This window comes from Mytilus trossulus, chromosome 10 (assembly GCF_036588685.1).
Source record: "Mytilus trossulus isolate FHL-02 chromosome 10, PNRI_Mtr1.1.1.hap1, whole genome shotgun sequence".
Lineage (NCBI taxonomy): Eukaryota > Metazoa > Mollusca > Bivalvia > Mytilida > Mytilidae > Mytilus > Mytilus trossulus.
The window spans coordinates 31,425,325-31,451,499 of NC_086382.1; the positions used below are offsets into that span (position 1 = coordinate 31,425,325).

The 26,175-nt window shown below is 30.2% G+C and overlaps 1 protein-coding gene across 13 annotated transcripts in view; it reads left to right on the forward strand.

Moving 5' to 3' along the window:
* Window positions 1-26,175, forward strand: part of LOC134687209 (anoctamin-1-like) — a 54,842-nt gene that overhangs the window by 14,837 nt on the left and 13,830 nt on the right. For 4 of the 13 annotated variants that reach the window (XM_063547327.1, XM_063547319.1, XM_063547332.1 and 1 more), the window contains 20 exons: window positions 378-493; window positions 1,297-1,320; window positions 3,868-4,029; window positions 5,023-5,127; window positions 5,935-5,961; window positions 7,687-7,731; window positions 8,480-8,512; window positions 13,134-13,282; window positions 13,842-13,960; window positions 15,753-15,808; window positions 17,351-17,454; window positions 17,690-17,824; window positions 18,691-18,851; window positions 19,903-19,985; window positions 20,808-20,879; window positions 22,457-22,534; window positions 23,207-23,416; window positions 23,993-24,141; window positions 25,020-25,074; window positions 25,668-25,768. In XM_063547327.1, the coding sequence (XP_063403397.1) occupies window positions 378-493; window positions 1,297-1,320; window positions 3,868-4,029; window positions 5,023-5,127; window positions 5,935-5,961; window positions 7,687-7,731; window positions 8,480-8,512; window positions 13,134-13,282; window positions 13,842-13,960; window positions 15,753-15,808; window positions 17,351-17,454; window positions 17,690-17,824; window positions 18,691-18,851; window positions 19,903-19,985; window positions 20,808-20,879; window positions 22,457-22,534; window positions 23,207-23,416; window positions 23,993-24,141; window positions 25,020-25,074; window positions 25,668-25,768 (1,984 nt within the window). Of the gene's footprint in view, window positions 1-377; window positions 494-1,296; window positions 1,321-3,867; window positions 4,030-5,022; window positions 5,128-5,934; window positions 5,962-7,686; window positions 7,732-8,479; window positions 8,513-9,183; window positions 9,199-13,133; window positions 13,283-13,841; window positions 13,961-15,752; window positions 15,809-17,350; window positions 17,455-17,689; window positions 17,825-18,690; window positions 18,852-19,902; window positions 19,986-20,807; window positions 20,880-22,456; window positions 22,535-23,206; window positions 23,417-23,992; window positions 24,142-25,019; window positions 25,075-25,667; window positions 25,769-26,175 lie in introns of all 13 variants that reach the window. The other 9 variants (XM_063547329.1, XM_063547322.1, XM_063547333.1 and 6 more) reach the window with 7 other exon arrangements.

Below are 26,175 nucleotides of genomic sequence, written 5' to 3' on the forward strand. Positions count from 1 at the left end.
CTGCTTGGAGACCACTCTGAAATTTTCAGCTGAAAAAAGAACTTTTAAAGATTATTTCTATTTTAGTTCAGTGAACACATAGTGTAATCTTTATAAAATTTCAAAATCATAAGACTTAATCCATTGTATTTTTTACCTTCTGAATCTGATAATTTCCAAGTTGAAGCTTCTTCAACCATGTTATCTTGCACAATACATTCTAACTGAAATTAACGAAATGACGCTAATTTAATGTTCTAATAAATAGTTCCATATTTAAATATAAGAGTTTGGTATTAGAAATTTCATTAAGATTTAAGAAATTACAGAGAATTTACAAATTCAGAATTTTGACCCCTTTGGCTTTCCATACTTTTGATCTCTCTGTTCTTTTATAGATATAAATTTAGATGAAACAGCACCAAATGGTTTTGAAGATGAGGTTAAACCAACAGCAGTCACAGAAGTCAAAGCTTCAGGAGGCAATGCTGATGTACAGGATAAAAGTGCACAGGTTGGTTACCGTTGGTTACACACTAAACTCTAGAATGCAAAAAAGACACAAATATGAGTAAAATAAAAACACAATTAGAGACAACCTGAATTTAATAGATACTTATAAAAGGAGATTTGGGGTAAAGGTAATTGAGATGACAACCCAACAATATGAAGAAAAAAACCAAACTAGATCTCAAAATCTACAAATCTACAAAACTCATTAAATTTGGAATATACATGAATAATGACTCAAATGTCATGAATGTACATGTATCTGAATGTTTTGATGCTTTGGTTGAAACTACAGAAATAAACAACATGGCTGCTGTATTTAAAAAATAGCATGTTCAGCATATATATATATATATATACGTCATTGATTTAGGGAAAAAAAGGTTACTTGATTAAATTTTTCTGTTTTTTTCAGTGACATTAAGTTTTCTGTATATGATTCCTAAATATAACTCATTCTTTGTCCGGTGCTTACAAATTAAAACACAAAAAATGAAAATAAATGTATCTTATGTTTTGACACAGGGATCTATTTAGGGTTAAATGGACAATGGTAAACTACAACCCTGATAATTTTAAGGCATTAATTTGTTTGTTTGTTTGTGTCTTGTTGACAGCCAGTTTGCCTGTTTTGTTTGTTTTATTTTTTTATTTGTTTTGTATTTGCATTCTGCTGTTTACCAGTTTTTAAGTCATCAGTTTGTTTACCATTCATTAAAGACAATGAATTAGTAAGACATATCACATGTCATATTTTCATAGGAATGAGAAATTTTGTTTTGAATGCCCTTGTTTTATCTCTGGCAGGGAAAAAAAGAGAAAGGGGAACAGGTAAAATGTGTGTGGCATAAATTAGTGCATTGTGAAACTTGTATGATTGATAGTGTTTTTGTTTTAACTGTATATATTTAAACGTCTTGGTTAGATCTGCACTCGTACATACGAATATATCAAGAAAAAAGAATGGTCATTGTTGGTTGGGAAAAAGTCTGTAAATTTAATGAATCCCTGTATCTGTTATGTCTATCTGTGAACTAACAATTAAATATGTCCTATAGAAAGTGTGCGCTTATATGTGAGTAGGAATATTATCTGTGGGTTGGGAAAAATTCTGTAAATTACATGAAATTGTGTATATCTGTTCTGTATATCTGTGTACTAAGACACATGAACTGGAAAGTTTGTGCTTAAAGTAAGTAGGAATGGTCACTGTGGGTTGGGAACACTTCTGTAAATAAATGATTCTCTGCATCTGTAATGTCTATCTGTGTACTAACACACATGGCCTAGAAAGGTTGTGCTTATGTGAATAGGAATACTATCTGTGGGGTTTGGAACACTTCTGTAAATTACTTGGAATCATGCATATATCTGTCTGTCTATCTGTGAACTAAGTTAGTTCACAGATAGACAGACAGATATATGCATGATTCCAACTAACACACATGATTTGGGAAGTGTGTACTCATGTGAGTAGGAATGATCACTGTGGGATGGGAACAGTTCTGTAATTAAACGTATCCCTGCATCTGTTATGTGTATCTGTGTACTAACACACATGGCCCAAAAAGTGTCTGCTTAAGTGAGAAGGGAATACAAATCTGTACTGCTAGTTATTAAAATATTATTGTGATCTCAATGAAACTTTTCCAAAGAGTCATCTCTTATTGGTAAAATTTTAAAATTTTGTCAGATCCATTTCCCATTGAATTATTACAATATCTATTGTTCTCTGTGAAGTCTTTTTTTCATTTTTTGCATTGTTTCTATTGAAATTTTGATTTTTTTGCTTTTGTTTATTATAGATCACATTTAACATGTTTAAGAGGACCTTAAGTTATTGTAGAATATACATCATCCTCTTTATCTGTCAAACACACTAAAAAAAGTTTAATTTGAACAATGTTGAAAATTTTGTCAGAAATCAACTTTTTATGGTTAAATCAGTGTTTCTGTAAACAGATGGAAATACATTAATTATTGATATGGAAGAAATACAACATGACATGCGGTTTGTGAGTTTAAGACATATTTCATTTATTTAGAAGATAATTTTATTAAAATGATTACTCAGCTAAATTAATCTATGAGTGATGGATTGTGATGGAAGAAATTTAATGGCCTTGGTCATGTTGGTGAACAAACTACACAGACAACACTTGATATTGATTTCACTCAGACGGCCAATAGAATTGACAAAAGTTTTAATAGATTGACCAATAAGAGATTACTCTGTGGAAAAGTTTGTTTGGGTTGGAAAAAATTGATAAAACTTGCCAAAAAAATGGTTCAATGATTTTGGTTGTATTTGTGATAAATGCACAACTATTATCTCTACATTGGCGGATCCAGGGGTGGGGGTGTTCTAGGGGTGGACCCCCCCTTTTTAGGCCGATCAATGCATTTGAATGGGGACATATAGTTGGAAACCCCCCTTTGTCCTGGGTTGGGAACCTCCCTTTTTAAAATGGCTGGATCCGCCCCTGCTCTATAATGTTAAAATTAATTAAAAATGTTCAGTTCTTTAAAAATTTCATACAGGAACTTATTATTAGCAGCTAAATTAATATGCTAATGGTGTAAAGTGATTGTAATAATTAAATTTTGATAGATCTGAATTTTAATGAATCTATTTTGCATGTTTATTTTAGATGTAAGATTGAATTTGATAATCCAGTTTGCATAAAAAAGAAATTTATTTAGATAAATATTACATGTATATTGAATATGATGATCTGGAATTCTGGATTGCATGTAGGGTGTAATATAATTTTCTTGAATATTTTTGTGTAGGACCAGTAATGTCTTAAGCTTATAAGCATCATGTGTTTTGATGTCATATTTATTAAAAAACTTGGCATGCCATTTTTAAAATCCATGATGGAATTGCTCTGCTTGCATCATCGCCTGCATGCTGGTATATATTTCATAGAAGACAATGTACCAAGAAATAATATAGAAGAAGTGGGTTAAACAAACGATTATATTGTAATGTTGGTATGATAGACTGAAAAAAGATATGGTATGATTTCCATGTAGCGAACTATTTGACAAACACCTAAAACACAAACATGAAAATGCATATTTGGACAAAACCCTGTTATCACATATCATCGAAAATACAACTGTTTCTCAATCCCCGAAAAATGGGTACCCACAAAAAATAGATAGGTCCACATTAGTTGTACAGTGTTGTATTGGTACTCCAACAATAATTTAGAGAAGTTTTTCAGCTTCTATATCTTATGCTTTGCTGACTTATATACACATATGTAAACTTGTCAATATATTTATATTTAGAACATTGAAGCAAATTTATTTTTCAAATTAGTTTAACTAGTTGTTCTTGAAAATGATAATGTTTTGAACTTATTTCAGGGCAGAAATATGTACTTCAAGGATGGAAAAAGAAGGATAGATTATGTCTTGGCTTGGGAATTAGATGACGATGATGATAAACATAAGAATAGAAACATCAAGGCTAGGGAAATATTTGAGAAAAATCTGAGAGAGGAAGGTCTTCAGTTAGAAGAAGATCTGGTTTGTATAGATTAACATTACTCTGCTATTTTTTCTCTAAAGTGGCAGGATCCAGTTACTTGCTTTAATCATTTATTAATTATATATATATATTTATGCCATAAAGGAGGTTCCTTACTCAGTTTCAAAATAACAAGCTTTTCATAACACTAGAATATATTGAAAGGGGATTATTAAAGGAACCAAAAGAGGGGGAAAAATAAGATCAATGTGTTTGTTTTTGAGGTATTAGCCATTTAAATTTTCGCAGCAAAATGTTCTCTCTTGACTTTTCATAGCTTTATCATTGACAAGTTTAAGGTGTAAAAAACTTGAAAAATAACAAAGATTTTATAAGACTTATACAGATGGCTTATAATTATACATGTAAAAGATTTATAAAAAAAAAATGGTGGTCAACTGGCAAAAATTTTTAAGGCATTCAAATCGATAAAACCAAAGGATTTGGAAAATCTGAAAAAAATATCCAAAACATGACAAGTGAACATCCTTAAGGTGTATATTGACTTGGTCTTTAAGTTTTAAGAATATGTATTACAATCCCGGTAGTTTATATGCCAATTACTGACTGCTTCCAGTTTGAATAGAAATTGCCATGGTTATAGCACCTGCGTAGGTCAAACTGTATCCCCAACTACTGTTACCATAAAACAATCAGGTTTATCCTCCTGAACTCCTATATGTTCTTTTCATGGTCCAATTTTGGATCTGAAAAATGACAGAAAACTATGTGGAGTTGTATACATACAGAAAACATCCCTTTTCTGAGAAACCTATTTCAGGCTAAATATTTGCACAGTATTCCCAACTTAAATCTAAAGGGCTCCCTCTGGACAAAAATCTTTTATTTTCCTATTTAATATGATATTAACAAAAAATATCATCTATTATTGAGAATAGTGTATCAATTTATTACATGCATTAGTAAATATTATTATTTCTTATTTATGAACAATCTCAACATTGTTATATATATATATATGTTCTTTTCAGACTGTTTCTAAAGATGAAGAAGCAGATTTTATGAAAGTCCATGCTCCTTATGAGGTCCTAACAAGATATGCTGAGATTCTAAAACTGAAAATGCCTGTTAAGAAGGTATTTACATGTATATATATTTTTTTATAAAGAGTATTGACTTTAAGCAAATAATATGAATTACAATTAAAAAAACCTTGTAAAATCAAAATTTGGTGCATGGCATTGAAGTGAGACAATTTAACATTATAAAGCGAACAATATGAAAACTAGATGATGTTTTTAGTTGCCAATGAGATGACACTTAATTTGAGATAAAATGAGGTAGAAGTTAGCAAGTATAAGTCACACTACAACCTTTAACAATGAGCAAAACCCATACCGCATAGCAAGCCTTAAATGACACCAAAACAACAAAAATGAAATGATTTAAACCAAAACACTAACAACCTTATCATGCTTATTTACAAAAAAATAAACGAAAGACAAATATGATATACAGCTACAAACAACTTTCACGGAACAATAGGCTTCTAACTTGTGACGGGCACATACAGAAGGGGATGTATTCACTGCAGAAGAAACTGTTCAGTGTCATCGAATGGCATTTGGAAGAAAATTCAATGTGATATGAGAGATTTTTGTTCTTGATTTCATCGTACAGTTTGTTGAAAGTTTTGCTTCTTTGCATATATTATATTACAAGTGAGAGGTGTAGCTAGCTATAAAACCAGGTTTAATCCACCATTTTCTACATAAGAAAATACCTTTACCAAGTCAGGAATATGACAGTTGTTATCCATTTGTTTGATGTGTTTGAGCTTTTTGATATTGCCATTTAAAAAGGGACTTTCCATTCAGAATTTTCCTCAGAAGTTTTCTTGTGATTTTATTCTACTTAACAAAATTTGTATGATTTACCAACAGTCTTTCAAGAATATGCAGTCATATCAGGTTTGTCACACACACGTTTACATCAGTCCAGAAACAGATTTCTGCAATTGACTGATATAGATAATATATTTTTGTCACATACATGTATCAGCTTTTACACTAGATTTTATAGATAGGACAGTTATTATGATTCAATATAATCATATGAGTGGCTTTTAAAGCATTTTAATGATGTAATGGGCAATAGCTTTTTTTTTTTACATTCTGTGGATTTATTTTTTTCATTTAATTTTTCATGGATTTTAATTTTTTATGGACTTTCTACCAGGAAATTGAAGTACTTACTGTAACAATGAAAGCAATGTTTTATTTTTCATTTTATTATGATAATGTTCCCTTAAACTTAAGGTTATTTTTAAAACAGGAAACTTGGAAGTGTTTATTTTTTTAAACTTGAAAAACTTACAGCAAAATGCATTGAGTTTGTAGATAAAGGTTATATCTTTAGTTAGCTTGCTTGCTACCTGAACTGTGAAGTCATTAGTAGGTTAGATATACTACTATACTTCTGGAATAAACTAGTCCTACAGATAGATAGATTGGTTATCTGTCAGACTAATCTACTCTTAAAAGAGGGTAAATTTCCTATCATTATAATGACTTTATAGTTCAGCTAACAAGCAAGCTAGCAAAATATATTACTTTTACCTACAGACTCAAGGCAGTTTGCTGTAAAGTGTTTTTTTTTTAAACCTTGAAAAATTACCTTCATGAAACAAAATGAAACCACAGTTTATATTAAGTAATGAAATAAAGTAATATAAAAAGAATGAATCAATTATTCACATATAACAACATTAATGCATACATGTATCTGCCAAAGCGTAACTAATCACAGAAATTTTTATATTCACGACTAACAATTTTTATTTAAATCTAACATGGAAAGCTGGGAAATTTGGAGGTTGGTTTTAAGATTTTTGATGTCTTAAAATTTTAATTAAAATCATTAATCATCACAAATAATCAGCTTATTTGACTTATAGAAAGATGCCAAATTTAACTAAAAATAAAACAATGATTGTTTTAAAATCATTTGAAATTTTTGTTCTGTGAATTGGCATGTACTTTCACTTTCAAATAAGCTGAGTATTTCCACATTATCATTCTATATATAGATGTCAGTGTTAGGAAGGAAGTATTAGTTTGTTTGCTGTGTTTGTAACTTCAAAAGAAAGCAGGAAGTAATAAACAAAAAAAATAAACAATGCAAATTGTCCTAATTTTGGAACAATATATTACACTGTCATTTGTATAAAAAAGAAAACTTTGCCTTTTATATTTATTTTGAATGTTCAAACTGGCATATTAATAGCTTTTGCATTACACTGCCACACCTTCAAAGTTGGATGTTTATGCAATGGAAGACTTGGAAGGTGTACAAAGATGTTCTATAAATAGAATTAAAATGAAACAAATTGTTTTCATAATTTTCTGCAAACAAACAAATGCTCATTTAAGTTGGTCAGCATTGCTCTTTCCCAGTGCCTTAACTATGTTAAATTCACCTCAAGTTTGAAAAAGAAATGTTTTTTTAACAGGTGAAGGTATAAAATTGTGATTGTTTAGTCTGCTTTGATTTGTTTGAACATAATAAAGGTAAGATTTGGAAAATATTTTTCTGAGCAAAGAGCAGTGCTGAACATTTTTGTTGTATTATTCATATTAAACTATTTAACGGATTATGGATATATTTTTTTTATGTTTTAACTAATTTATCGACAGAACTTGGTACTCGACAAAATACAGATGAAGTATTCACAGTTGGAGGTATAGAGTAGTGTGCTGTTGATGTGTTAAATGTTGGGGCAAGGTGGAAAAAGTGGCATGAAAATAGGAATAGTAGCATCTGTCTCTTAAAGTATCTTATAGGGGTTTAATAATAGATTGTTTTTTAAACAAGTTGTCATAATAGTGGTCTAGGGTGTGTTTGTATATACGCCTGAGGCGGCCTATGGTTACCCATAGATACCTATGGTTTGATATTTTGTATTATAATCATTTATCAAATTAAAGAATTAAATTTGATATATTCTGTTAAATTTGGCATTGGATTATTAAAATAAAGAAAAAAGTATATAAAGAAGATAAATTTTAGAATATTGGATATCCAGCCTCACTTAGCATTGATGGTTGAATATGGAGATACAAGATTTGGTGTTTACCAGAAGTTCACCAGTTAAGAAATTGAAACACATGATAACACTTGTAGAAGATAAAAAGTAAAAAAATTCAAACACTGCATTTCTGTTATAGAATTTGAAATTTGAAATTCATTAAACAAGCAAACTTAAAAGCCTTGTTTTGTGTTTATACAATGATAAAAACAAATGAATATTACCAGATTTAGAGTAGCTTTAATGTATGTATCTTTATGGATATTTTATCCAGGAAGGTCAAAATGTAAGTGATAGTTATTTCTAACATGTCTAATCGACTTAGTTAAATTTTCTTACAAACGAAGTGTATGTGTGTGAAAATAATAGTTAATATTTGCTTGTGGTATTTCTTATGTCAGACAATATTTGGTCCTTCTACGTATTGGAGTATAGTGAGTACTACACTGAAACTGAAGTGATTTACATCAAGAAAATTAACCAATCACAGAACCACTAAACCCTTGTCAATTAATCTTTTAACCCCCAACAGTCTTTGTACCTGAAATTCATTTGATGATAAGTTTGGTAAATTAGTTTCCATGGCACATTAATTTAATCAAGCTTCACTCCTGTCCTAATGATATAATCAAATAATTTTAACCTAAAGTACACTTTATCACAAACATTTCAGTGACTATCGAAATAATCTAATAGTGTGTCATGACATTTATTAAAAATGCATCATAAAGTTTTCTTCAGAAAATACAGCCAAATGCATTGAATGTTCAGGTAAAGTTAGAATCTTTGGTTAGCTTGCTTGTTAGCTGAACTGTGAAGTCATTATTATGGCATGTATTCTACCCCCCTTTCAGAGTAGACTACTCCTACAAACAGATGGATTAGTTATAAGTCAGAATAGTCTACTCTTAAAGGAGGGTGGTATACCTAACCTAATAATGAATTCACTGCTCAGCAAGCTAACCAAAGCAGCAAAGATATTACCTTTACCTTCACACTCAATGCATTGTGCTGTAAGTGTTGCATACTCCCGAGGTTAATATCAAAAAGATATGTACAACTTTTTTTTTTGATAATTAGCAGTTAATTATGTTTGTACTTTTAGTCCCTCCGAATGCAGGTGAGATTCCCGTGATTTCTGAGTCTTCTCCCTTCATTTCCAATTATGTGTAATATTTATTTTAACATTTCACAAACTTTTATCTTATGTTGGTATACATTGTATAGATAGTTGTCCTATTGTTTTTAACATCCTGGAGAGAGAATATTTTTTGCCAAGAATTAATTCTTGCCCATTGCTTTTAATTCTTGCCCATCAACTTTAATTCTTGTCTGTCATCCTAAAGTACAGAATGAATTACATTACAGACATTAATTGTGCATATTTCTGCTGTCTTTCAACAAAAATGGCCATAAATATTCATAATATTTCAAAGATATGGTTAAACTTTTCACATACTTATTTATAAGTTATCCTTTCACTTAAATCAGTGTGGTTCAAGGCAAGAATTTTTAATTGATAAAAACTATTCTCTAACCAGTTGACGTTTTACTATAGTTTTTCATTTTGTAAATTTATAAATCTGTATGTCATGAATATTCATTTGATAAATGAAAATTCTTGACATATAGGTAAATCTTAGATTGACAAAAATACTGGAGTTCTTATACCTCCTTCCCAATTTTCCCTTTATTCTGATACAGTTTCTTTGTTTGATGTGATAAATACTGTTGTAAAAGCACTCTCTGTAATGTTGGTCTATAGTCAAAATGCACATTTTAATTTGTATTAATTTTCTGACTTCAAACTTTCCTGTTGTACGTCCATAAGTAGTGCCCAAAACATTTAATGCACAGGCCAAAAAGGGGTTTGTCTCTTCAATTAAAATTTTGGTTCTAAGTCAACATCTATATTGTTTTATGGTTTATTTACTTTTATGTGGTAAAAATATAGAAAAAACTGTCCATAATATACATAATAAAGGTGATTTAGAATTTATACTTTCGAAATTAATTTCATGAAGATCTTACAACTAGTACAGGTTACCCCCTTTCAAATTTGGAATATTTTCAGATTTTTTTTATAGTTCTGAAACTTGAGTGAGTGAAATAATATATGAGCTGTTTATAAATCTATTTAAGAATGACTTTATAAATGAAATATTTCTAATGTATGTGTGCTTCTACCTATTTAACTACTAACAATAGCCTTAATGTAAAAGAAAATTTACAATTGTTATTCAGGAATTTATGAAAGGATTTCACTATAATTTTAATGAAATCAAACATAGAATATTCAGTTGATATTTATTGCGTTTAATCCAGAATTATAATGCCCAATGTCAGATAAACATTTTACAAATGTAACAAAAAATATGAAAGAAATAGACACAAAAATATGATATTTGATAAATTCAGTTTGTTTTGTTTAATCCACAATTCTGATGCCCATGTCAGATGAACTTTTAATGAATTTAACGGGAAATTTATGAAAGAAATTAGCAAAAATTTAATTATAGCAATAAAGGATTGATTTATCTTGATTGCAATTTTGAAAGTAACCATGCCAACACAGGAGAAAACACAAGTAAAATAATATCTTTGATATCTTTGAAAAGTTATGTATAAACAATTTGATAAGTTTAACCCTGTAAAATGCTACTAAACCTCAATTTTTTATGACAAATGTCAATGGTATTTGATATTTGGATGAGTTTGTAATGACCATCCCTTTTGTACATATTTTGTCATGTTTGTATTTTCTATAGAATCGCATCGTTGAGATGACAGAAAATCCTTGTGCCTGGTGTTTGGTAAATTAAGTCAGAATGTCTGAGTGTTACCCCGTTTGTCTTATTGAGATTTTAAGTTTTCGTTGGTTGTTTTTCAATGACAATGCATGAAACTTGTCTGCATTTCAGGCTTAGTGTATTAATCCGTAAGTTATTGTTGACTGAAAAGTTCAATTTGATTAAAATCTTGTGCCCATGCTCAGCTTACAAGGATTTGACCATGCTCAGTTCTACTTTCTGTTTTAAATACCATTCAGGATCCTCTTGTTTTATTGTTATGATTAACACCTTTAAAATTTTGTAAGCTGGAAGATCATTTGCTGATGTGATAATTATGAGAAATGAAAGTAGAACAGATGTTTTCATATCCTTGTAAGCAAACTTGATCTGTTTTTAATCATATTTGCAAAAAGTTTTACTTAACAGGCTTGACTTCATGGAAAATAATTCTCTCGCTTTTTTCATTACGCAAACAAAACTTCCTTTGTTAGATTAATTTTATGTCTATATTCTGTCTTCTATATAGATAGAATATAGAGGGAAAAACATAAATTTAACAATGTTTATTTTTATTGTGGAAGAGCAATTTATGTTCTAGCCCATCCAAAAGTAGCACTGCGATTTTGACCAACAATTTCAGAAATTAGTTCTTGGAAATATTCAAACAGAATATTTTTTTTTCTGAAATATTCAAACCTTGTCAGGACAGACTGTGTTATTGCATTAATATTTGTAAATGCTATCTTGGGTTGAAAAATATAACTGCATTTGATTTCAAAATGCAATTAATTTTCCCTATGAGGTACATTGTAATGAATTGCTGAATTGTCTTTAACTGTCTTTATTGTTGCTATTTTGAAGCCTTATTGCATTATTTGATACTGCTGAATACTGTACACTTATCCTTTCTCTCAATCATCCATAAGATTTTACTTTTGTATAATATTAAAGCTGTCCATGGGACTTGCATTAAGTTAAGCGTTTAATTTTAGATTATAAGCCAAGTTATTGCAGTGGTAAATATTTGGTTTCTTTTTCAATTCCAGATTTGTTTTTGCTTTAATAATTTAGACCTCAGAGGTGTATTTAGGGGTTGTGGGGCCTTGAGGGACTCAATATCTCAGGATGGAGCTACAGAAAATCCCTGTGCCTGGTGTTTGGTAAATTTAGTCGGAATGTCTGAGTTTAGATATTTTATACCTGACAAATATGAAAATTTGTAACTAGTACATTGTATTTCATAGAGCAACTTTTTAAACATTTTTTTACAAGTCAACCAGAAGTTGAAACCGTATGTAAATCAGGAGAGGTCAAGGTAGATCAGGCTTTCTATCTTATTGGTTTATCTGGTCCGCCTTCCTGCAATTGCAGCTTTTTGTGTTTTGCTGTTTGAGTCTTTTTTCCTTAAGTGTTTAACCAAATATTGCTTTGGTAAATAATGTCACTTGTTCAATGTGAATTCAAACTAAAGTTGTGCATGGATTTTTCTTTAAAGTTTTGATCAAATAAAAATAAAATGACAATTTAAAGCTGTTATCCTAATGCTAGCAAGGTTAAGGTTTGGGTTACTTACTTGCTTTGTTTGTTAAAATGTTCAAGCGTTGTAATTAAGATCAATAGATAGGCGGGGCTTCAGCTTGTATACATTATACTTATAAATGTTATTGGAAGGTAAGCACTGTATACAAGTTGAAGACTCACCTAGCTATTGACAGCAAATGCCAATCTTAATGACAACGCTTGAGCGAACATTTTTACAAACAAAGCCAGCATGTCCACGAAACCTTTAACTTACTAGCATTAGGGTAACAGCTTTAAAAGGTAGGTGATTCCTTTAAATTTGTGAAGTTATTGTCAGGTAATTAATTATTATCAAAATATACTTCTTACTTATTATGTAAGTACTGTTAATGTTAAATTATTCAACTGTAAAATATTTCAGGTCATTTTGTCTTGCAGTGGATTAGTACAGAAGACTTTCATATTTATTAATTACATTTTGACATTGTTTTATTGTGTAAAAATATTGTGTGCATGCACCTACAATTTAGTTTACAGAATATTGAAAAGGGTTTTAAGTTTGAAGTATTTTTTTCTTTTTATCATCTTTAAGTACTAAATGTTAAAGAATAAAAGAAACATAAACAATTTTTTAACATGAAATTATTTTATTATAAATGCAACTTAACTATTTTTACATATTTTTGATAATGATAATAAAACTTTACAAGATAATACATTACAACAATATTTATTTTTCCAGAATCCAATGAAATCAGTGTCCACCAAGTTATGGACTAAAGTAACAGGTATAGCTAAGAGAATTTATACACCATTCCAACTGAATGAAGACCAGGTACCACATATCAAAAGGAGGTTTACATTAGTGTACAGCAGAGACAAGGAATATTTGTGAGTATGAAAAAGTAGTGAGATAACGAGAGGGCTTATCAAAGCTATTGGGAAAAGAAAAAAAAAGACAAAAAGCCAAACAATACTTAAGAAAACTACATATAAAACTAAAGATTCAGTATTCAAAATAATTGACTCAATATTTTCAAAAGCGTACACCAAAACATTGTGATTGGTTTTAAAACGTACTTAACAATGGAAACTCAACCTAATAAGTATTTTCATTTTTGTGACGAACAATGAGATTATCCATAGTCCTTTAGATTCTAAAAAGGCTAACTCATATGATAAAAAACATGTCATGCTTCAAGGATTTTGATTGGCCACAGCAAATGAATAAACCGGGAAAAACTTGTTACCTGAAAACAGAAAGAATGTTTAGTATAGTAGATCTACAAACAAATCACCATCACCAAAACACAATTTTATCACCTTTCATTGTAAAGCAAAATTAAAAATCTAACAACCCATATTCAATTAAATTGATTGCCTCCTATGCCCCACATCTCATCATATGAATTTTGAAACACTTTAAACAGCTTTCAATTCTGTGTTTTAGGTTTGACATACCAGAAGATAGAGACACCTTCTTTGATAATGCTACAAGAAGTCGTATCGTAAATTTTATTCTGAGGAGAAAATCATTCAGTACTGATAAGAATGATGCTTATTCTTTTGGTAAGTACAAGTTAGTTAGACTCGGACTTCTCTTGAACTGAATTTTAATGTGTGTATTGTTATGCTTTTACTTTTCTACACTGGTTAGATGTATAGGGGGAGGGTTGAGATCTCACAAACATGTTTAACCCCGCCGCATTTTTGCGCCTGTCCCAAGTCAGGAGCCTCTGGCCTTTGTTAGTCTTGTATTATTTAAATTTTAGTTTCTTGTGTACAATTTGGAAATTAGTATGGCGTTCATTATCACTGAACTAGTATATATTTGTTTAGGGGCCAGCTGAAGGACGCCTCCGGGTGCGGGAATTTCTCGCTACATTGAAGACCTGTTGGTGACCTTCTGCTGTTGTGTTTTTTTATTTTGGTCGGGTTGTTGTCTCTTTGACACATTCCCCATTTCCATTCTCAATTTTAGTTAGGTACGACAAAAGTGAGAAAAGCAATCAAGTTGAGATGACCAACGATAATTTTTTATCGCTATTTTACCTATGACGATGTTGTTAATTTCATTGACAATGACACATGCCCCCTAAGTTTCTAGCAATAATTTTTTCAAATCAGTCTACTGTGAAAGGAAATTATCAGTCAGTAAGATCAAAGGAAAATTTTGTAAAATAGCTATAAACTAGATTATCCATGGTTCTAAAACAATAAAGAGTTTCTAGGTTGCAATCTCATCTGGGTGATATCCCTGGCCCCTTAGATTAGATGTAATAATAAAAAAAAAAATCTTCTAATTTGAAAGACCACAGAATTCTTTTTATCACTATTTTTCTAGGCAATCTCAATGAAGTTTGGCATATATGACGTTGTCATGTTTTTATACAGGCACTAACTTAATGATAATAACCAATCATAGAATTAAATAACATGAGATTGAAAGTTATCATGCAAAAAGATCAAAGGAAATTTTTAAGAGAATAACAGAAGTAACCCTTTATAATAATTTATACTGCACTCGTTCTATTTGAGCAGTCAAAATGCGTTGACTGTATATTTCTATGTCATATACAGTCGCTTACCTGATATCACTTTTCCTCATGAATATTTAAATAGAAATTGTCGAAATTATATTTAATTATTCATACGACCTCTCCATCCTGTTCTTGTTTCCAATGTAAACAACGATGTGTTTAACGACTCAAACTTGTTTCTTTTACAATTTTTGTAAAAACATATTTCACTTATTAATATTTTTTGTTTGCAACCTATAAATCATTATGTTTTATGTTTCTTGTTGATATTTTAGTCTGTAAACAAACGAATTCTATCACATGATGTACATTTCGTGGTGTTGTATATTTCTTCGCCTGTGTGATAAGAGGCCTTTTTAAAGGAGTATTTTTTCCCAATATTTAAATCAAATAAATAACATTAACACACTAAACAACAATTGAAAATGTTTTTTTAGATTGCAGTATAAAGACAATAATAGTGCATTGACTTGACATATCAACGATATAAGGATTCGGCCCGAAACAGGGAAAATGCTCGGCATAGCCTCGCATTTCCCCGTTTCTAAGCCTCATCCTTATATCGTTGATATGTCAAGTCAATGCACTATTATTGTCTATGTAGTTAGGAACTTGACAAAGTGAGGCAGATTTATATATAATGCGACTATTGTTGAATTCTGTACGAACAAATCATACACATGTAAACTGTACATTTTATCTCATGTATTTTAAAAAACTAAGTAACAATTATACACAATTTGAAAGTAACATGGTGCTTTGTCAAAGCTTGGCCTGTTTATGTAACTTCAAAGGTACATAATATTTGTTTTTCTTTTCAGGCATCAACAAGATGATAAACGACAATATTTACACAGCAGCTTATTCATTACACGAGGTTTGTATAAAAAAAACCAGCTATGGTTGTATGATCATTTAGGTCTATTTTGAAAAGACTTGTATTACCAATTGAAAGTACAAACACATTTCCATAATTTGATTGAATAAACATTGTCCTTTCTAAGAACAACTTTGAAGTTCTAAATAGGGACTGAACTTGAAAATAATAATTACAGACATCCATGCATCCAATAGAATTTAAACAGGTTGAAATTGAGGGAGAAATGAAGAAAAGGGGCAAACAAAGGAGTAGGTCCAGTAAGACGCCTTTTTGGCCCCAAAATAAAGCAGTTTTACAAAATTGTTAAAATGTAAACCTTTAGTTATTTATTGGAAAGTAGAATACTTCTGCTACATAAATTTTAGACGGTTTCGGTCTTAAATGAAAGTGGCTGCTGCATTCGTGTTCATTCTTAATATTGAAAGGTTAGTTGTATTTGATGATAATACATAACATATACTAAGGTTGAGGATGAACACAGATGCGGCGACTTTCATTTTTGACAAAAAAACATCTGAAAAGTGACATTTTTTGGCATATTTGATAGATTTTTATATTTAAGGGGGCTCGCGGGTCTAAACCAAATTTTTTATTTAATATAGGATTTCTCTATATTTTTCTATAAATTAACTTTATCTTATACCTAATGGACAAATGAAATAAAAAAGTGGGGTCACCGTGCATTTACGCTCACAATCTGCCTTCGAAAAAAGCATACATTTTTGTATATGTCCTTTTTTTCTGTTGAACTAATAGGAGAAATATTGGTAATATCGAAATAAAAAAAGAACTAAATTACAGAAATAGGCTAAATTTTACAATTATTCAGTTTATGTACAGCCTATTCGAAAACAACAATAAAAAATATAGGTCACTGATGAGTTTAAAAAGATATTTCATTTTTAGAGTCAAACAATGGCATTTTTGCACCAAAGGGAGATAATTTGGAGCTTTTTCAATGATATCTAAATTTTAAAAGTTACCTGGGGCCAACATGTATTGATTTTTTTGAAAAATTCTTGTACCATAAGATAAAGTAACAACTACTAAAGGTAATTAATAAAATTTGAAAAGAAAAATGAATGTTTGATTTTTTTCTGAAAATTTAATACCCGCGAGCCTCCTTAAGCTTGAATCTGAACGTTTTTAATGACTGAATAAGTTAAAATCTTTCACATTTACTAATTGAATCAACTGAAATAGACACTTAAGTGTTAAAAAAGTGTTCAAAATCTTACGTTAGATGAACCTGAAATTTGAGGCCAAAATCGGCCCTTACCTACTCCTTTTGAAATTTGATGGAAAAATAATTAGAATTGGTGAGCCTACATAAATCTGACATTTTGTTGCACAGTATGACCTTTCTGTTCAGACATTTTCTAGAGGAATTTTAATAATACAATACACTAGATTCTTCAACTAAAATTTCTATACAACTGTAGTTTCCAAGATTTACCTATAACACAGGTTTCTAATAATTGAGAGAATGTTTTCTTTTCTGACACTAATACAGGTTTTATTTTAACTATCACATTCTAGGGTCATTGGAAGCCAGGCTCAGCATCCAATGAAAGAAAATTGCTGTTTGACCACTGGGGAAACTGGAGGAATATGTTTAAAGTTCAGCCATTGGAACATGTGAGGTTAGTTAAGGCTCCATGTCAGAATGTCTTCTTTTTATTTTGATATTAAATTACCATAAAATCAATGACATCAAATTAAATAACAAAAACATTCAAACTATTAAATAAAATCTTTAATTTGGAAGTATAAACAACATATAGGCATCAGTATCAAAAACAATGTACATACAAATGATTTTAATGACTGAAAATGCATGTTTCTGATGGTACAAACAGTAACTTATTTTATTTTCAGGAATTACTTTGGAGCTAAGATAGGAATATACTTTACTTGGTTAGGATTCTACACAATGATGTTGATACCAGCCTCTATTGTTGGTTTGGTGGTATTCATATATGGAATAGCAGTGGCACCAGACAGCTACCCAGCGTAAGTTTGTTTTTATCTACTGTAAACAGGGAAATTTTCGCGGCAGTTTTATTTTCGCAGTAAGAATTGAAACGCGAAAATATTAAGAAAACTCTTTTCAAAACAGGAAGACCATACATTCACTTTTACAAATTGTGACTTGGATGGAGTTTCATTGGAACTCATACCACATCTTCCTTTATCTCTGTTTTTGAATAGATATTATCTAGAAGACTACTGTTTATCACTGATTTTATAGACAACACATCTTTACCTCAAATTATAACTGTATCTCTTAATGGAAAGCAATGGTGGAAGCCATGTCTTTAACTGAGGACAGTAATCTTATTAACACAATATAAGCAATTATGACAAACTTTTAATCTACATTTACATTAATGAACCGAATTCAAAAGATTTCTGATTGATCTTATCTCTTGATTTAAGATAAAGCTATTCAATTTCCAAAAATATTTATATAGGCCACTGGGAAAACGCGAATTCAAAACGGCGCAAATCTAGATTGTGTTAGCAAATCGCGAAATAAAGACGGCACGATAATTTCCCGGTTTACAGTATTTGTTATACACAGATATCTTACCCATTTTTACAAACAAATTAAGATAAAGAAAACAATACGCATATCACATGCATTCTTGTTTGATCACTGGATTTATTTAATTTTGTGCATCCAGGAAAAATTATATTTTTTGTGGATATTTGTTTTTTAATGTTTTTTCCAAAGTCTGCATACAAGCATACAGAAAATTTGTATTTTATTGAATATTTGAATTATGGGTTACATTCCCCCACAAAATCTAGGGTATCAAACAAATAATAATGAAGAATCTACTGTGGTTCTTTTTAATATTTTTATTTTATTTTAGGAAGGAGATTTGTGATCCCAAAAATAACTTCACGATGTGTCCATTATGTGATTTTCAATGTCCATATTGGAACCTGTATGAGTCATGTTCTAATGCCATAGCTAGTCGGATGTTTGACAATGGTGGAACAGTCTTCTTTGCTATATTTATGTCATTCTGGGGTAAGTTGGTCTTAAGTATTTTAATTTGATAAGTGACTGTATTTAACTTTATCTTACCTCTTATACATTTCTACGAATATGATTGGTTAAAAGCGTCGGCGTGCAAACCGTGTATATTTGATATTAGATTAGTAGGGAGGCAGGGCTTATTTCATACACCGTTAGTGATGGTGTTACGTCCCTTTATAAAAACAAAACGGTACTGAGAAAAATCTTAAAGGTTTCAACAAACGAAGAAATTGATGATTACGATGGAAATAAATTCATAAAACACATTTAAACCTAACAAGTTGTTCTTGTTGGCATCTGTTTTTGTAGGATCAATGGAAGTAGTTTCTTAATGCTAACAGTATCGAAGACTTTCTTATTTTGATAGGTCACTTGTCTTAATTCCACACGTTTAGATAGTCGGTAAGATAAATTCGTTACATAGTGTGCTAGTGACGTAATACGGTATATATGGGGTCAGTAAATTCCATATTGGGATTCCAGCTTCATATATACCGTATTAGGTCACTAGCACACTATGTTACTAATAATCGTGAAATTTTATTAGTTCAGAAAATAATTTCTATTTAAATCTGTCATGTGTTTTTTTTTTTTTATAAAACTGAATTTTAGTCCTTCTATGCAGATGAAATGTGAGAGTGCCTTTTTTTTTTAACTGTATCCAGGTAAATCTTGGAGAATCAGTATAATGTTTTCTCTCAATCAACTTATGAATTTTTAACAACAGTATACTACTGTTGCCATTATTTAGCTAGAGCAAAGAAGAATATATTCATATGTCATTAACATGTTATCCTAAGCATAAATGTAAACTGTCAATTCAGATATTTTATTATTTTTGCTACTAGAAAGGTGTCTCGAAAATAAATAAAAAAATATTTTGTATGCAAGGTTTCTTGAAATTGCATTAGTTAAATAAATTTGCATTTGTGTCCATTGTTAAACAATAGTTATAATAACACACAAAATTTAAGAACTCATCCTTTGAACTATCATTTTGTGATATTGTGTTGCTACATGATTAAATATATATTTTGGACAGGTACATTATTCTTGGAATTTTGGAAGAGAAGGCAGGCTTCCATGCAGTATAAATGGGACTTGTTGGACTATGTTAGAGAAGAGGTAAATATATTCATCATTCATGGTTTCTATTCTAATTTATCTACACAAGTATGATATAAAAAACATTGGAGTACTGATTTTGTGTCATAGATGGATACCTCATATTATTTCTTTTTCTATTAAAATCAATGAAAAGGGATGTAGGCCATCATTTTAGGGGCACCATACACTTTGACTAAAAATAGATTTGACTTTTTTTGACAAAATATTTACTCTGATCATTTGAGAAAAATATGAAAAATTTAGAAATTTCAACTACACAATTTACAGGAATAATTTAGTTGGATATATAGGAGTTTGACCAATACTTATTTTGATAGTTGTAAAGCTTGATTTCTCCTTACTATTAGTATGTGATTAAAACATTCAGCTGAATTTTAAGAGTTAATTACCTTAGGTTTTCTGTACCCCCTTAATGTATAACGTAGCAGCAATGAAACTTCACAGTAGAACCATAAGTTACTGTGAGTAAGAAAAGGAATGCTAGTGTGAACTAATGATCTTGGACCTTGAGATGAAGAACAGCAGAATGAGCACTGCTCCTTTGCTTTTTGTGTTTTTTGTTGTTGTGCATGTACTGATTTTGTGTCATAGATAGATACCCCATATCCTTTGTTTTTATATAAATTATTTTGAAGTTTGTCAATTTGACTTGAAACTGTTTGAAAACATATCTGGCCTTACAAGCATGCAATTAATTGAGTAGGATCATCTTGCGAACATCGATTGACATTATATAAAAAATGTATGATACTTTAATAATTTTGGAATTCAAGTAGAAATAAACAGTCCAATTATACCTTTTTCTGTTCTATATTTCAGCAACCACCTAGACCTGAATACTTGGCAAGACTTGAAAACTGTACTCATTACAGAATGCATCCTATTACTGGGGTAAGTTAAACGCATACTAACCACAAAAAACTGTACTCACCATAGAAAACTGTACTTATTATAGAATACATTCAATAATACATCCAATACTGTGGTAAGTTATACTGATACTCACCATAGAAAACTGTACTCATAGAATACATTCAATTACTGGGGTGAGTTAAACTTATACTCACCATAGAAAACTGTATTCATTATTTTAGAAGACATCATATTACTGGGGTAAGTGAAAACTATGCTGACCATTGAAAACAGTGCTCATTTAAGAAATACATCCAATTACTGGGTAAGTGAAACCTATACTGACCATTGAAAACCGTACTTGTTTAAGAAATAAAATGCAATTACCGGGATAAGTGAAACTTATACTCAGGGTAGAAAACTACTCATTATAAAATACATCCATTTACTCGGGTAAGTGAAAACTATACTCACCATAGAAAACTGTACTCGTTTTAGAATACATTCAATTATTGGGGTACGTGAAACCTATACTCATCATAGAAAACTGTACTGATCATAGAATACATCCAATCACAGGGGTAAATGCAACCTATACTCTCTTAAAGGTAGATTTACTGTATATCACCATCTTGGATTGTAAAATCACAGTTCACAACAGGTCTAGTTCTTTGCCCAAATCTGCAAATTTTTAGCCAGATTGGCAATTAATCGGTTAGACCTTTTTATGTGAAAAGAAAAATAAGTGATTTATTGCATTTTTTAGACTGATTTTTCTAATACCAAATATTTGTGATTGTTCAAATCAAATTGTGAACTTAGCTATTTAAGAGGCGACAACTGAAATAGACTTTTTTTTAAGGAATTATAGAGAAATTCCAGTTTTTACTTGTAGGAAAAAACCAGGTTGGTGCCACCAATTTTTCTTTTCATTTCTTAAAGCATATTTTAAAACCTATCTTCTCATGTTTTATTTCAATTCTATCTCATAGATTTCTATTTATCCACACAAATTTGTTTTTTCATGGACAATATAAAGAATCTACTCAAATTTGGGCAATTTTGCACGACTTCTAGCTTGAAAAAAGCATGGTGGTCAATACTTTTAATTATATTTTTGAAAAAAGCATGGAAAGATCTACATTCTGGCAAAGTATTTAAAAATTCTATCTGAGGATATATATACCAATGTTTAACCTTAAGAAACTGTACTCATTCAGAATACATCTGTACATCAAATTACAAGAATTCCTTGTAATTGAACATGATAATAAAGCTGGAAATGTTGAAATGTATTCTTTTCCATATACTTTTCACCGTTTCTATCAACTACAGGCAACCAGTATTATATCAGTATACCCAATGAAGGTGAAACTTTGTTTTTTATTGTAATTCAAAAATCAGATTCAGGCTTTTGGAAGTGATTTTCTAGAAAGTCCTACAACTGGGAGAAATGAATTTTTATGACAGTTTCCAAAACCATGAAGACTTTAAGAATTTGTTTTTCTTGATTCAGCTATTCTGTAAATGTTGGAGTTTATTTAAACATCTTAAAGTTAATAACTTTTTCTGTTAGTTATAAAATAATCCTCTAAAAGTTACTCTTTCTCTTACAGTTAAAAGAACCTCATCTACCATTCTGGACAAAGAGAGTACCAATTTTCTTGATGTCTTATTCAATCATGTTTTTTCTGGTAAGTTTAACAAATTATATATATATTAATAGATTATCATTGGTCATCTCAACGTGATTGACTATCTCGCTTGAGCCTGTAGGGTGAAAGTAATAAAAGCAATTGAGTTATGATGACCAATCTGTTTATCGCTATTTTACATATAGTAAAGTTGTTGATTTCATTGACAACGGCTTGGTCCCCTTATTTTCTAGCGATTCTTTTTATATCACTCTACTGTGCTTAGAATGATAATTATCAGTCAGTAAGATCGAAGGAAAATTTTGAAAAGAAAAAAGACAGTGGGTGAATTATTAAAGGAAGCATACTCTTTCACTTGAGTATTATTGATTGCAGTATGTTTTACAACTGTTTAATGAACTGTAAAATTTAAATTTTACTAACCAATGGCACCAATTTTCATTACCCATAACTGAAACCTTGAAATGACAAATAAAACTTCTGATAAAAAGAAGAGGTTTATTTGACATGATTTCTCACCAACAAATAATAAGGTCTCAAGTTAATGTAACCACCAGTTCATATTATCAAATTTTCAGAAAATGCTGAACAAAATATGGTATCAGAATTGGAATTGCAATTTTTGAAGTACAAATGTAATAAAACATTGTAAAAATTTCTGAATTTACAGAATTAAGAATTCATTTCTTAAGTATATTTATTTATCTTTAGGGTTTTCTAGCCATAGCTGCTGTATTTGGTGTGATCGCTTATCGTGTATCAGTGTTGGCTGCTCTGCAAGTTTTAACAAAAGACAGACCAACGTCAACAAATTCTACATTGGTTGCCACGACAACAGCGACAATCTATGAGAATGCCAGTCTGGTGACAACTGTTACTGCTGCTTGTATCAATCTGTTGATAATCATTATTCTTAACATGGTAAATTTGTTATATTACACTTAACATGGTAAATTTGTTATATTATTCTAAACATGGTAAATTTGTTATATTATTCTAGACATGGTAAATTTGTTATATTATTCTAAACATGGTAAATTTGTTATATTATTCTAAACATGGTAAATTTGTTATATTATTCTAAACATGGTAAATTTGTTATATTATTCTAAACATGGTAAATTTGTTATATTATTCTAACATGGTAAATTTGTTATATTATTCTAAACATGGTAAATTTGTTATATTATTCTTAACATGGTAAATTTGTTATATTAGTCTTAACATATTCTGTAAAAGTTGTTTGTCTGTAGTAATTGAATTGTGCAATTTACTTTTACTAAATATTTTATAGTCCATCTGGCTTTTTTGTGAGCTACACAAACCATTATATGTGTCAGTAATTTCTTTACACAGACATGTTCAGGACATAATGTCCAAAGAATCATTTTACACCAATTGACCCAAATGTAGGTTCATAAAATAAAAATTGAAAATTAGAAATTGGAAGCTCTTCTTTCTAACAATAATGATTCTATATTCAATACATTTTTGCAGATCTATAGTCGTCTTGCTTTCTGGTTAACAGACTTGGAATGTTTGAGGACACAGAAGGAATATGACGACAGTATCACATTGAAATTATTTGCCTTACAGTTTGTCAACTACTACTCTTCCATTATATACATAGCTTTCTTCAAAGGAAGGTTAGTGTCAACTACTACTCCTCCATTATATACATAGCTTTCTTCAAAGGAAGGTTAGTTGATCATTATGTTTTGTTCTTGATATTTTGATTTTCAAAGTTGTGGTCTTGGTAATTATTCGCAGTTTCATAATCTACTTCATTCTAGGAAATATTTTCAATAATGTACACCAAAACATTGTCATTGTCATTGTAAAGTCTTAAACAGTAGCTTGATGTTTTCTTCATTTTGATGTATTTACAATGAAATAACCAATTAGATTCTGAAACGAATATTTCCCCCTCCAAATTTCAGGTCTTCATATTCTGTCATGAAATATCAAAAGGTCATAATTTTGTTCTTAAATGGATGTATTTCAAAAGCCTTAATGCTAAGTTGACCTATAGACAAATGTTCAGTAACGAAAAGTTGCTAAGATTTAAATTATATTTCTAGAAACAACAAGTGTTTAGATCAGGGGTGCATCCAAAGTTTATTATTTCAAAAGTGTCATAAATTATGGAAAAATTGGACCAAACTAAAATAATGCATATTCAAACAGTCATAACCTCACAAAATTTACGTACCAAAATAAAATTAATTTAGTGTTGATAGTAATACTTCAACTTTTTTTACCTACAGTTTGTCGTATTTTTGCTAGATAAAAAAGCATTAAAATATTACAAAATGGTATTTCCTATAATTATTATTTGTTAAAAAAAAACATTGAATATTTGTTTTCAGACACACCAAAAAATCATGAAAAATTTTGACACAGCACATTATATTGCAATTAAACTCATCATAGGTACCCGGAATCCAGGATTGAAATTTTCTATTTGTGCCAACACATGTTTTGTCTTCATAAGGTATTCTATCGAATTACTTTTCTCTTTCAGAATTATTGGAAGGCCTGGAAAATACACCACTATGTTTGGGGCCAGACAGGAAGAAGTAGGCAGACTATTTTATTTTCATTAGATAATTAATGTCAGCCAGCTCAGTTCTCAACAGAAATGTAACTGGAAAAGATTAAAAATTTCCAACATAAAATTATACTTTCATATCTATTAAAAACAAACATAGAAGTAGGTTTTTCATGTGCCAAATTTATCAAAGAAGAATCTTCCTTTTCTATCTTCTTGAAATACAGAACATGCGTCCCCGCCCCTTAGAAGGATCTGTTTTACTTTATTTATTGATAATCATTGCAACCCTAAGGATCTGAATCTAGAGTACAGCAATCATCAATCAATTTAAATCTAAAAATAGTCTAAAGAAGCAAAAAGTTAAATGGAGGCTTGCTAGGTCCTTGTAAGCATGTAATATTGCCTCAATTTACATCCTTTACCTCTAAATGACATTTTATTTTGTATATAAAGGTTACATATGCTTGTAAGGTTCCCATGAAAATTAAGTCGCCCTGCCTTGTTAAATGGTGTGCTTCTAATTTCTTTTTGATCCTGTTAATGAAATAGTTTGAGTTGAGCAGAAATTGTTCACTCTGAACTGATGTTATTATGCATTGCATTTTTTTTTCTATGTAGTGTGCAGCAGGAGGATGCTTGATAGAACTGTGTATACAGCTTGCCATTATCATGACAGGAAAACAGTTATTTGTTAATAACTTTACAGAACTTGTTCTACCGTAAGTAATATTAAACTTGTTCTATTGGTATAAAAACCAATAATTTACATCCATGGTGCATTCACTTCCTGTTTGCTGATAGTATATTCATTGAACAAGGAAAATTTTCGTCAAACTTTTTCATGGCTTCCATTGAAATTGAAGGTAATAATTTTATATTTGGACTAAAGCTTGATACTGGTGGTTTGTAGCGAATATTAACATCCACCAAGCAGCCACTTCCAGCTGCCGGTATTTGAAATTTTACAACACTCATTGTACAAGGATTCTTTTTTTTTTTTAAGTTTTCTTCACTGGCTTCAATGGAAAGGAATGATCAGTTATGCTCAAATCAATGGCATGCAGCAACACAGGTCCAGACCAGTTGTTGATCTTGTTAAACTTTTTATCTGAGTGATTTCAGGGTT